This window comes from Grammomys surdaster, unplaced genomic scaffold, assembly GCF_004785775.1.
Source record: "Grammomys surdaster isolate TR1022 unplaced genomic scaffold, NIH_TR_1.0 126185, whole genome shotgun sequence".
NCBI classification, from domain to species: Eukaryota; Metazoa; Chordata; class Mammalia; order Rodentia; family Muridae; genus Grammomys; species Grammomys surdaster.
Genome location: NW_021620991.1, coordinates 6,383,173 through 6,397,142, shown reverse-complemented (window position 1 = coordinate 6,397,142; position 13,970 = coordinate 6,383,173). Strand labels below are relative to the sequence as shown.

Sequence of the window (13,970 nt, the reverse complement as noted above, 5' to 3'; positions counted from 1 at the left end):
GTTAAAGAATTAACTGCAAACCCAACACGTGGTGGTGCATACCTTCAATCGCAGTACTTTGGAGGCAGAAGCAGAGGGTTCTCTGTGAGTTCTAGGCCAGCCTGCTTTACATAGTGAGTTCTAGGACAGCCAGAGCTAAATAGTGAAACTGTTTCAAAGAGCAAAAAAAAAAAAAGCAAGGAAAAAACAAAGTCTTAACTCCAATATTATTTATCACAATCACAATGTATAGTCTAAAGAGGGTATGGGGGGGGGCTGGAGAGATGGCTCAGCAGTTAAGAGCACTGACTGCTCTTCCAGAGGTCATGAGTTCAATTCCCAGCAACCACATGGTGGCTCACAACCATCTGTAATAGGATCTGATGCCCTCTTCTGGTGTGTCTGAAGACAGCTACAGCGTACTCACATACATAAAATAAATAAATAAATCTTAAAGAGGATATAAGGTGTATAGCTCAGTTGGTAAAGTTCTTACTTGGCATGTTCAAAGCCCTGGGCTGGATACCCACAACCCCATAAACTGGACATGATAGTACACACACAAATTAAAATAAAAGGACAGAACTGGGTTGTATCGTCAGGACAACAACAACAAAAGGAAATAAAACTATGTTCTTTAGACCAAAACTTCCTGAGTGTTCCAACATTCAGAAAAAAAGGCTTTAAGAAAAAAGCTGAGAACACTAAAAGATAGGATAATATGACAGTGCAGAAACAACGTTTTAGAAAATGTTAACTTTCCCATCTTAAAGTCTATGTGTGTACCTGTCAATCTTCTCTCTTGGTAGTGAGCACCTTTGAGGGAAATAGACGGATCGTCTACCTTAGCACCATGCATATCAGAGGCTCTGAATATATTTTTGCCAAATGAAAAGCCATCTGAGACGGAGAGTACTGGTGGGCCCAGATGCTAGCACTCTGTTCTTTACCTGTGGGATGATCCCAGCTTGGCTCTCTTCTTGCTTCCCCATCATCGTGTAGGACTTCCCAGCACCAGTTTGCCCATAGGCAAAAATACAGACATTATAGCCTTCGAAGGCATGTAAGAGCATCTCCTTTCCAATGTCATTGTACACACGATTCTGCGATGCAAAACAGGGATCTTCAGGCTGTAAAGGTCAGACAAAAAGGTTATGGCGTGTTACTAATATTCTTTCCTATATTTGACTGCTTCCCTATTTTACAAAAGTTTGGAATCAGAGTAGTCATTTAAGCTATAGTACACATTTTTTTTTTAATATTTATTTAGTTTACTTTATTTATGAGTACACTGTAGCTGTCTTCAGACACACCAGAAGAGGGCATCCAATCTCATTACAGATGGTTGTGAGCCACCATGTGGTTGCTGGGATTTGAACTCAGGACCTCTGCAAGAGCAGTCAGTGCTCTTAACTGCTGAGCCATCTCTCCAGCCCCTATAGTACACATTTTTAAGAAGCTTCTGTGTATCTTTTTTCTCCCATTTACAGAGACACATAGAGGACACTGCAGACGTTAGAGCTCCACAATTGTCTAAAGCAAAAAATGGGAACAACAGACTAGGGGTCAGGCTCACACAGAAAACTCCTTCTCCCACCTCACTGCACAGTGTGGCTGTTTTAATAAATTGTAATAAGTTGTAATAAATACAACTTTGGTGAAGACCATTTCTTTTTTTCTTTTTTTTTTAAATCTTTTTATTTACTTATTTTATGTACATGAGTACACCATTGCTCTCTTCAGACACACCAGAAGAGGGCACTGGATCATTTTACAGATGGTTGTGAGCCACCATGTGGTTGCTGGGAATTGAACTCAAGACCTCTGGAAGAGCAGTCGTTGCTCTTAACCACTGAGCCATCTCTCCAGCCCCGGTGAAGAACATTTCTAATTCCTCCCTCAATCCTCTCCCGGATAATTAGGCTCTGTGGGTAGTTGGAACATCTCTCCTCACAGAACAGGAAAAATTTAAAATGCCTAAGAAACAGAAGCACAGAAATGGAAGCACACTCAGGGTTAGATGCAGTCTTTAAAAGTCAGCAAGATTTGGTTCTTCACTGACTAAAGGTGTCAGGGAAGAATCAAAATACTTGATTAAAGTAAATATTTTATTCTTTAGGTAGAATTCTCTATCAAAAACTAAACTCACAGCTGGGTGAAGTCACAGAGTTGTAATTTTATCACTCTGAAGGAAGAGGGAAGGTGAGGAAGGAAGGTCAGCTTCAGCTCTACATACTGACTTCAAGGCAACGTGAGACCCTGGTTCATTTTTTTCTTTTAAGTTTTTGTTTTTCATTTTTTGAGATAGAGTCTCACTATGTAGCCCTGGCTGGCCTGAATCTGCAGACCAGGCTGGCCTAGAACTCACAGAAATCCACCTGCCTCTACCTTCTGACTGTTGGGTCTAAAGGTGTTGCCACCACACCAGGGCTTCATAAACTGTCTTTTTTGTTTATTTGTTTGGTTTTTTGTTTTGTTTTGTTTTTGGAGACAGGGTTTTTCTGTGTAATAAACTGTCTTTAAAATTAAAATTAAGATAGATTAAGAGGTCAGGGATATGGCTCAGTGGGTAAAGTGCTTCTGTGCAAACATAAGAGTCTAAGTCTAGAACCCCATCACCCACATACAGGCGGCCCACAGTAGCATGTATCTTTAACCCCAGTGCTAAGACGTAGTCAGGGGGCCTAAGGATCCTTGGCCAGACAGTCTAGCCAGTCAGTGAACTACAGGTTCAGAGAGATCCTGGTTCAATATGGCAGAAAGTGATAGAGGAGGATGCCGAGTACCACCTCTAGCTCCCCCATGTGCACACACATACCCCACATACACACCTCTAGCTCCCCCATGTGCACACACATACCCCACATACACACCTCTAGCTCCCCCATGTGCACACATGCACCCACACACACACCTCTAGCTCCCCCATGTGCACACATGCACCGACACACACACCTCTAGCTTCCCCATGTGCACACATGCACCCACACACACACCTCTAGCTCCCCCATGTGCACACATGCACCCACACACACAAAACATGAATGAACAAAAAAAATAATTTTTTAAATGAACTCATGAACTGGGAATTTATTAGCTAGGTGTTGTAGTCCATGCCTGTAATTCCAGCAGTTGAGAAGGGAAGTCAGGAATACTGTCCCAAGGTTGAGGTTAGCCTAGGATATACAGTGAGTTCAATGCCAATGTGGGCAGTGAGATTCTGTCTTTAAAAACAAAAACCAAACAAACAAACAAAAAAACCCAAAACCTCTCCCTCGAACGCACACAGAGCTCATCCCTGACCACACTCAGAAATTAAAATTGGAACAATTAAGGATAAGAGAAAGACAAAGACGGAAAAGGGAGGCAGCAGACTCACCGAGGTGTGAGACCAGTAGGAGTAGTCGAAGCTGAAGGACTTTGGTGCTTCCTTTGGGTTCTTTGGGTTAATAATACCTAGAGAGTAAAGACATTTGATTGTGTTAAGTCCTTCAAGTTCATTAGCTTAATATATTAGACTGTATGTTTAAATCATCCCAAACAGTGCACTTATACTATTGAATCTTAACGGGGAAATAAAAAAAAAGGTATTGTTGTTTAAGAGGCAATTTACACTAGGAATCACACAGACACAATCATACCACAACACTCATTTGGGTGTTACCAGTATTCAGAACAGAGCCTAAGAACTGAATGTTTGTCCTCCGTTGCTAACTAAGTTAGGAGCTAAAAGTTAGAAATGAGCAGTTTCTATTTCAAAGCATGTCATGAGGTATGAACTATTTCAACATGTTAGAAATAGAAGTTAGATAGGTATTATTATATTAAACCAACCCAATGTGAAACAAAGTCTTTGTGAAGTGTTTGTTATCTACTTCAAACGAGCATTTGGGAATGAAAAAAAAAAGAAGCATGGCAAAGTTTGGGTTTCTAAAATCTACAGTAGACAGCATGTAACCTACTACATGTACATGTGTACACGGATGTTTATGCAGAACCACAGAGCACTAATAGATCATAAACCTCACTACCCACTGAAAATGACTTCTCGTGTAACTAATGCTACCATGCCACACACAAGCAACCGACTGAATGCTGAAGCTTAATTCTTCCTTTCTCATACATAAAAAGCTTTATCATCTCATATTTCACAAAAAAACAGACACTCCCAAACATGTGATCATAAAATCTACTCTAAGACTGGACAACTCAACCAACTCATTTTGCTGAGGCAAGGTTACAATCCCAAACTATCAGTGAAAACAGGATTAAAAAGTAAATGTGTGCCGGGCAGTGGTGGCGCACGCCTTTAATCCCAGCACTTGGGAGGCAGAGGCAGACGGATTTCTGAGTTCGAGGCCAGCCTGGTCTACAGAGTGAGTTCCAGGACAGCCAGGGCTATACAGAGAAACCCTGTCTCGAAAAACCAAAAAAAAAAAAAAAAAAAAAAAAAAGTAAATGTGTCTTGGGCAGCTGGTGTAGCGGACACAAATAGCAACAGTTGCTATGGAGCTTCGCTCTCCCTCTTGCTGGATTCCTCTGGGTACAGCCACGTACTTATGTTACAACCTCAAATGCTGACAGAGTATTAATAAGGCTCACATTACACATCACCATGTGACCAGAGAACATGGTTCTAGAAAGAACATCTCCCTACAAATACATGGTAATCTAATCAAAGCCTAACATAAGAGTACAACGTACCAGCCAGCATTTGAAGGCATAATTACTCCAACCCATATGTATTTTCTGTTCAGTATCCTTTTTAATCCTCCCAAGCACTCAGTGAGGCAAATGTTTTCTCATCCCATTTTATAAAGAAACCATCAGAGAAAAGTTCAGTACTCTTCAGGCTACAGAGATAGCTAGTGGCAGATGCAGAATTTGACTCTGCAGAGCTGTCACAATTTGCTTATTTTCCATGTACAAAGATTAACAAGGTGAAACAGAGGAAGGCATTTTATACATTTGGATATGTATATGGCTATATTCATTTCGCTGCCCCTTAAATTAAACCATAGGCATTGTTTAAAACCCTCTTTATTCACTTAGTTTCCCTGTTTTAACAATAAAACAACAAACTACCATGAAAACAAGAATTAGAGTCCAAGCTAAAAAAACCAGCAAGAACCATGAGGTGGAGGCATGGCCCTCAAGTCAGCCTTTACCACTCAAGAGATGGTTAATAAACGCCTCTGACATCTAGAAATTGGTTGTTATCACACATTTACACCACATTCTGTTCAGTTACCAGTTCTGTCAGAACATGAGAAAGTGCAAATTCTCAGAGCCTATACCTTGACTTGTCATTTCCCTGAGGGGAAAAACACAAAAAAGATCTGCATCAGAGAATAGCAAGTTCACACGAAATCCTTTCTTACTCCTTAGCAAGCTTTTCTCCCTGATCTTTGAAGCTTCTTATGGATATACAACCAATCCAGGTTTCTTGTTTGTTTGTCTGCACAGTGCTGGAGATCGAGGCCAGAACTTTGTGCATGCTAAGCATGTACCCTAGAATTCTGCTACATTCCCAGCCACACCCTGTTTTTTAAATAACCACCTGTACCAACAATAAACAGAAATGCACAATCTTTCAAACATTCTTTATAAGGCTCAGGACCTAGCTGAGTGGCTTCCTAGCACATGTAAGACCACAGGCTCAATCTCTAGCCACACACAGTATAATTGTATAATAGTTTTCATAAAAGATAGTAAATCTATCCATGTTTGAAATACTTCAGTTCCCAAATGAAAATGTAGTAATACAAAAGTCAACATTGATGCAAGAGTTATCAGAAAATACAGAAGACATGGTAGTTTCTACTCATTTTAAAAGATATTTTAATTTTATGTGTATGGGTGTTTTGTTTGCATGTATGACTATGCATTTTGCACCTGCCTAGTACCTGAAAGGCTGGAAGAGGGCATCAGATCCTGGAACCACAGTGATAGATGGTTGTGAGCCACAGAATGGGTACTAGGAATTGAACACTGGTCCTCTGGAAGAGAAGTCAGTGTTCTTACTCTTGGGCAATGTCTCCAGCCCCTATGTTCTACTTCTTAAGTAAATTCTGCATCTATCTATACAACTTTTTAATTTTTCTAAAAACTTGTATGGGAGTTTTGCCTGCATCTATGTTTATGCACCATTTACATGCCTGGTGGCAGAGAGCAAAAGATGAATGTTGGGTGGCTCACAGCTGAAGTTACAGATGGTGTGAATCGCCTTGTGGGCACTGGAAATCAAATCCAGGGTCTCTGTAAGTCCTTTTAACCACCAAGCCACCTCGACAGTCAGATTCTTGTTTTGGATTGGTTTTCATGCGTGCGTGCGTGCGTGCGTGCGTGCCTGTCTGTCTGTCTGTCTATAGGGGTATGTGGAATGTGAGTTCAGGTACTTGAGTCCAGTAAAGGGCGCCTGATCCCTCGAAGCTGGAGATACAGGCAGTTGTGAGCCATCCAGTGTAGATGCTAAGAACCAAACTCCAATCCTCTGCAAGAGCAGTACATATTCAAAACCAATGAGCCCGCCCCATACCTTTTTTTAGATTTAGTTTATTTTGTTATACTTTATTCTTTGTATTTGTATGTGTATTATCATGAATATTAAAACATTCCCTAATTAAAAACATGTACATATGTATATACTACACACTTGGAGGAACAGTGAGGGAAGGAACTCATAGCCCAGGCTAACTTAAAAGTTATGTTCCTTCTACCTCCCCCTCCTGAAAGCTTGCAGTCACCACCAAAATTCAGTCTTATTCAAAGGCTGCTTTCTACATCCTCCCTTATAAATCTGAAGCGCAGCTATAGTCTGCTGACACCTGAGGTCTGAACGTATCTTTTTTCCCAAATCAAAAGGAACAATGACCCCCTCACCCAAAAATTTTTTTCACTTTGCCTTTGGGTTCAAACTCTTAATTCTCATGTCTCAGTCAACACTGTTTACCTCAAGAGGGCCAGAAAGGAGCAGGATGGTGTTGCTATCTACAATATAGATGAACATCTTTAAAACAACCATCACATGTTTCAAAGACCTTAGTTTGGTTTAGTAATGAGCCCGAGCTAATCCAGTTCTCTTTCTTGCAGAAGCTTCGAGTCAAGATTAACCTCAGAGAGGCTGGGGAGATGGCCCAGCGTTAGATGCTCACCACTCTTGCAAAGGACCAGGTTCGGTAAGTACCCAGCACCCACACGGTGATGCACAGCACCCACATGGTGATGCACAACCACCCGAAATTCTGGTTCCCCAGAGTCTGACAACTGCTGGATTTTCTGGGCTCCTATATATAAAACTTAGAGGTCTGGCAAGATGGCTCAGCAGGGAAAGATGCTTGCCCTCAAGAGACAACCTGGGGTTGGTGGGGAGGGGCGCTAAAGAGATGGCTCAGTGGTTAAGAGCACTTCCAAAGGTCTTTAGTGAAATTCCCAGCCACCACATGGTGGCTAACAACCATCTGTAACAGAATCTGATGCCCTCTTCTGGTGTGTCTGAATAAATAAATCAAACAAAACAAACAAACAAAAAACCTTGGTTTGTTCCCTGGCACCCCCACAATGAAAGGCGAGAACTGACTCCACAAGCTATTCCTTGACCTCCACAGATACACCATAGTATATGTATGCATGCATGTGTCATGGTATATATATGTAAGCATGTGTTTACACTCACACAATAAATTAAATAATATGAAAAACTTTAACCTTCCAAAGATAGATAGATAGATAGATAGATAGATAGATAGATAGATAGATAGATGATAGATAGATATTAAGAAAAGAAGCTAGGGGCTGGAGAAATGGCTCAGTGGTTAAGAGCATGGACTGCTCTTCCAGAGGTCCTGAGTTCAATTCCCAGCAACCACATGGTGGCTCACAACCATCTGTAATGCGGATCTGATGCCCTCTTCTGGTGTGTCTGAAGACAGCAGCAGTGTACTCACACATGAAATAAATAAATAAATAAATCTTAAAAAAAAAAAAAAAAGAAAAAAAGAAAAGAAGCTAGGAGTGGTGGCAACATCTTTTTTTCCTTGTGGCAACATCTTAATCCCTGCATCGCAAAGGAAGAGTTCAAGGTGAGCTTTGTCTACCTAACAGGTTAAATACTCTATTTTACTCTCTCCCTCTTTCCCCTTTCCTGCTTTCTAACTGTGTTACCACAGCATAAATATACAAAATGTTTTCATTACTAAAACCTAGAAAACAAGGCAGTTAAAAGATTTGTATTTAAAGCTCTTTTTATTCTGCAGAATGAATTTGTTTATCTAATATCTCAAAGTCACTAATGCAGTAATTATACTGTTGTCGACAAACTACTACGACTCTGCCTGCAACTATAATTAACAAATCAGTGTGGGAGCTCTGTAACTTCATATTAACTTTTCTCAAAAGCGTGCTTGGGTTTGTTAAAAATCCTAGTGATGGACTAGGCATGGTGGCTCGTGCCTGTAATCATACCACTCAGGAGGCTGAGGCAGGAGGATCATGTATTTGAGGACATCTAAGACTACACAGTATGACTCTGCCTCAAAAACACACATCAAAAAGCCCAGTGATACCAGAGTAGCCTTTATCTGCCAGGAGCATCCTATGTCAAAAATTAAGAAAAAAAACAAGGCACAAAATAAAATATTATACCCACCATTTATATTTCAGAACCATGAAATCAAAACCTAAAGCCATAACCTTTTAGAGTCATTTGCCAATACAGTAAAAGGAGCAGAAAACATAAAGTAGGTTTGAACAAAATACTTATAATCATAAAGTGCTTTAACCATTTGAAATAACAAACTGCATCCCTAATAAAAAATAAAAGCTGTAAGTACATTTTATATGTTCACCATATACTCAATCCCAAAGAGCTTAGATAGATAGATGATAGATAGATGGATGATAGATAGATAGATAGATAGATAGATAGATAGATAGATGATAGATGGATGATAGATAGATAGATAGACAGATGATAGATAGATAGATAGATAGATAGATAGACAGATGATAGATAGATAGATAGATAGATAGATAGATAGATAGATAGATAGATGATAGATAGGGCAACTTTTTTTTTTTTTTTTTTTGGTGGCAACATCTTAATCCCTGCATTCCAAAGGAAGAGTTCAAGGTGAGTGTTGTCTACCTAGTAAGTTCCAGGACAGCCAGGGCTACATAAAAGACTCTGTCTCAAAGAGAAAAGTGGAAGGTGGGGGGTTGGAAAGAAAAGAAAACAAGCTACAACTCTTCAGTGTCACCATATGACCATATGATCATTCTTTAAAACAACAAACCATGAGAGTACAGAGACGGCTCTGTGATTACGAGCATTGACTGCTTTTCCGGAGGACTCTGGCTCATTGCCAGCACCACATGCAGCTCACAACCTCCTGTAACTCCAGTTCCAGGGGATCTGACCTCTCCTCCGGCCTCCACAGGCACCAGGAGCACATGTGGTACAGAGATATACATGCAGGCAAACAAATAAAATAGAACACAATTTACAACACACTTGTATTATAGTATTTTTTATAATTCTAAAAGCTAGATATGGTGGCTCAGGAGATCAAAGCATGAAGATCAAAAGGTGAAACCAGCCTCAACTACTGTGAGATCCTATACTCCCCCACCAAAACAAACAGCTGAGCTTCCTAAGCAAATACTGAACAACTTTAGCAGATGACGTTAGGGCCATGGAGATGACTCAGGGGTGAAAGTACTAGCCACTAAAGAAGTGTCCACCAGAGTAACACAAAAAGGTGCAATGTGGGATCAACAGACAGCTCAGCAGTGAGGAGCACTGTTGCTCAATGATAAAGCCTGGAGTTCAGATCCCAGCAACCACGTCAGGCAGTTCGCTAACACTTGCAACTCTTGCTCCCAGGGATCTGATACCCTGTGGCCTCAACAGGCACCACGAACACAGACATGTGCACACACGTAAACAAACCACAAAGGCCAAGGAGCCTGGCAAACGCAGGACAACAGCAGAATCAAGAGAAATGCCTCAACAAAGCAGAAAGCAGGAGAAGCAACTCCAGAATCATTTCCTCACTGCATTCCCTGTTCTGCCAAAGCAAAGGGCTTCTGAGAAACCTCCTACCCTTCCCTCTCCTCCCTCCCTTATAAAGATGCCCCTCCTCGGTGCTTTCCAATGGGCATCATATTACCTCAATTACTTTTATCTCTAAAATAAACTAAAAACTCTAATAAAAGCTTCTGCTTGCTGAATAACAAAAACCCAATTTCCTGCCTATACCCACATCACCCACATTACTAAACAGTACAGCAGTGACCAGTATTTAATTCACGGCTCTAACGCACAATCCTTGACAGAGCAAACACTGAATGCCTACCTTCCCTAACAAACAGAAGCAGCAGACCAGCTAACTCTCCAGCTTGCTAGCTCAATCCCCATTTCAGACCTCACTGGGTTACCAAAAGCAATCACAGCACCTTGCTATTGGCATGGATTTTAAAAAATTAACTCTAAAATGGAAAGCAGAAAGCAAAGACCAGGTTTCCTAGCAGATCTTATTGTTGGGCGGGCATAGGGTACACACCTTAATCCCAGCACTCAGAAGGCAGAGGCAGGCAGGTTATGTCTCAGGCCAGCCTACTTTACATAGATTTTCCAGGGGAGCCAAGGCAAAAGAGATTTCCCACAAAGATCAAAAGAAGGCATAGGATCCCCCTAGATCCAGATGGTTATGAGTTACTCACCCCAGTGAATGACAGGAAATGAACCTGGTCCTCTGCAAGAGCAACAAGTGCTCCTAACTGCTGAGCCATCTCTCCAAGCCCTAGCTCTCTCTTGCATAGATGTTTTAGTATGAAAACAATGTAAGCAGTTTAAAAGCTTGTATGTAACAGAATCCATTCTTGGTTCAGTAAGAGACATAGTCATTTGCCACCAAGTCTGATGAACCATTTTTGATTCCCAGAACCCACATGGAAGAAGGGGAGATCCAACTCCAAAAAGTTGTAGTCTGATCTCCACATGAGCACTGGGGCGCAAACACCGCCCCTCCCACACTACATACATACATACGTACATACATACATGCAATTTAAAATTTTTAATGCAGTTTTTGAGCCAGCAAGAAAGCTCAGCAGGTATGAGCACCTCCTGTGTTAAGCCTGATTACCTGAGCTAGACCTCCAGGACCCACAAGCAACAAGCAAACAAAACTGACAGTCCATGGTTGTTCTCCACACGTGCACCATGGCACAGCAGACATGTGCCCCACCAGACAACACACACACACACACACACACACCCAGGGTAGAATACATTTGAATAAATGGATGAATGAAAAGCAGCTCCAAATATACACAGAAAAAGTCTCATCCAACCTATCCACATTATTTCTGACTTTAAACGTACACTCCTGGCTAGCAAAATGGCTCTAGCAGGAAAGAGAGCTGAGCCTTATGAGTTCAACCCCCGGAATTTACAAAGTAAAAAGAGAAATGACGCACAAGGTATCTCTGACCTCCACACAAGTACACAAACACAGACATTCACACAAAAAGTAAAATAAATGCCAAAAAATTAAATTTAAACTCTGACTAAAAATAACTTTGGGCTGGGCAGTGGTGGCACATGTCTTTAATCCCAGCACTTGGGAGGCAGAGGCAGGCGGATTTCTGAGTTTGAGGCCAGCCTGGTCTATAGAGTGAGCTCCAGGACAGCCAGAACTACACAGAGAAACCCTGTCTCGAAAAACCAAAAAAAAAAAAAAAAAGGCTCAAGAGTCTGAAATAAACAATGACAAATGAAACACCGATCATCAGTACACAAGAACACTACTGAAACCATGAGGCTCTGGGGTTGGGCAGAGTTGACTTCATGCAGACTAAGCACATGGTCTACCTCTGAGCTATCCCACTAGCTCTGGAATGTTTTCTGACAGCTTCTCATTATGCTGCTGTGACTGGCCTCACACTCATTAAGTAGCCCAGCCTGACCTGAAAATCCAGATCTCTTGCCTCAGCCTTACAGGTCTAAGCCTGGATGAAATCATGGTCTTGAAGAATAGTCAAGAAACAGGAAAGGTATCCAACAGACTGTTAAATGACAGACCACTTCAACAGTTTCATTAGGTAAAGGAAAACCATTGTACAAACTATGTCATTCTCATGGAAAATGGAGAAAATAAAAGAGCCCTATTTCTATTCTTATTTTTTTTGTCTTGGTACTTTAGAGACAGGGTTTCTTTGCATAGCTTGGGCTGTGCTATAACTAGCTCTGTAGACCAAGCTGGCCTCAGACTCATACACATCTGCCTACCTCTGGTTCTGGGATCAAAGGTGTGCACCTGGCTGTATGGCTGTAGATACCACCTTTAAGAACAGAAATAGGAAGAAAAAAAAAAAAGACAGCCAGATATCTGTGAGTTCTAGACCAGCATGGTCTAGAAAAACAAAACAACTATCTATCTACTTATCAATTATGATTAAAGAGAAAGATTAAACAAATTCTAGTTAGTGAATACTTAGTATTGAAGGTACAATGGATGTGAAACACAACTTCAGAACTCCTCCAAATTTATGAGCCCATTGTACAAAGTAAATACCTGTACGTCAGCACTTTGTCCAGCAGGCCAGGCCTGCAATAAAGCCATGAGGAGGATCACCACAGGGAGATTAAAGAATCCTCAAAGAGTAGCCGAGGCATCTACTTATACTTACTCTGATCTGCTGAGAAATGGATGAGTAAGGCTGGCTGCATGCTCAGTGGGAAAAAGTATTTGCTATGAAGCCTGGTGACCCAAGTTTGATCCTTGAAACCCACAAGGCAGAAAGAAAAGAATCACCTCCCTAAGTTGCCTACACACACACACATACACACACACACACACACACACACATTCGCACACAAGCACACGCACACGCGCGCGCGCACACACACGCACGCACAAAAATAAATGATATCTATATGAATACCCATAATACCTATAGAGTAATATATCTCTAACCACAGTAGGATAACTGTCCTAACACTACCCAGTATTTCCTAATACAGAAAATCATTACAACACTGACAACAATTACTGCTGCAAAACGATGGTTAAATCCAAAGAATCTTCTTTTGTTTGTAGAAGCAGCCAAAAAAATACATCATCTCTCTCTTCCTCAATGCAGTGCTATAAATAGAACTCCACAGCAGACACTTCTAAATAAACACAAGATAGACCACACACGCACACCAAAAAAACAGGTTCCAACACTAATATTCTAGTAAATTGTGTTCATAAAATCAACTAACCCTTGGAGACAAGTAAATAGAAACAGAAGACAGAAGACTTCTAATTTACCAAAACCAGTATTATTTTTATCACATACAAATATGTCTCAACATGATATGCTCAAGTAATCAAAAACAGTAAGACTTTTTAGGCAAAATGAAAAGGAGAAAATATAGCAGGGGTCAGGAATGTCGCTCGGTTAGCAGAGTTCTTGTCTACACCACAGCACCTCATAGACTAGACAGAGTAAAGCATGGCTCTAATGTCGGCCTTCAGGAGGTGGAACAGGAAGAGTCAGAGGCCTGCCTGGGCTACAAGAGACACTGTCTCAAAAAATAAAATAAAATCAAGAAGGAAAGGAAGAAGAGCAGGAGAGAGAAGGGATATTCCTGATATCTTGTCTATAAATGAGAGCACAATTCAATCTTTCTGTTCCTGAACTTTAGCCTAAAAGGAAAAAGTAACATAAATATAGGGGTATGGGGCCAGCAAGATGGCTCAGAGAGTCAAAGTGCTTGCCATGGAAGCCGGATGGCCTCCACTCAAGCTCCAGAACCCACAGAAGAGTGAAAGGAACAAAGCATCTTCAAAGTTGTTCTCCGACCCCCACACACAGAGCGCAATACAGATTTGTTACATACACAGTAAGAGAGAGAGAGAGAGACAGAGAGACAGAGAGACAGAGAGACAGAGAGAGACAGAGAAAGACAGAGAGACAGAGGGAGAGAGACAGAGAGAGAA

At 41.1% G+C, this 13,970-nt stretch overlaps 1 protein-coding gene across 1 annotated transcript in view; it reads right to left on the bottom strand.

Moving 5' to 3' along the window:
- Kif1b (kinesin family member 1B) overlaps positions 1 to 13,970 on the bottom strand; it is a 124,722-nt gene that overhangs the window by 92,026 nt on the left and 18,726 nt on the right. Inside the window, exons 2-3 of the mRNA XM_028757800.1 lie at positions 3,359 to 3,435; positions 930 to 1,109 (exon numbers count right to left, since the gene is read on the bottom strand). Of these exons, the coding sequence (XP_028613633.1) occupies positions 930 to 1,109; positions 3,359 to 3,435 (257 nt within the window). The remainder of the gene's footprint in view (positions 1 to 929; positions 1,110 to 3,358; positions 3,436 to 13,970) is intronic.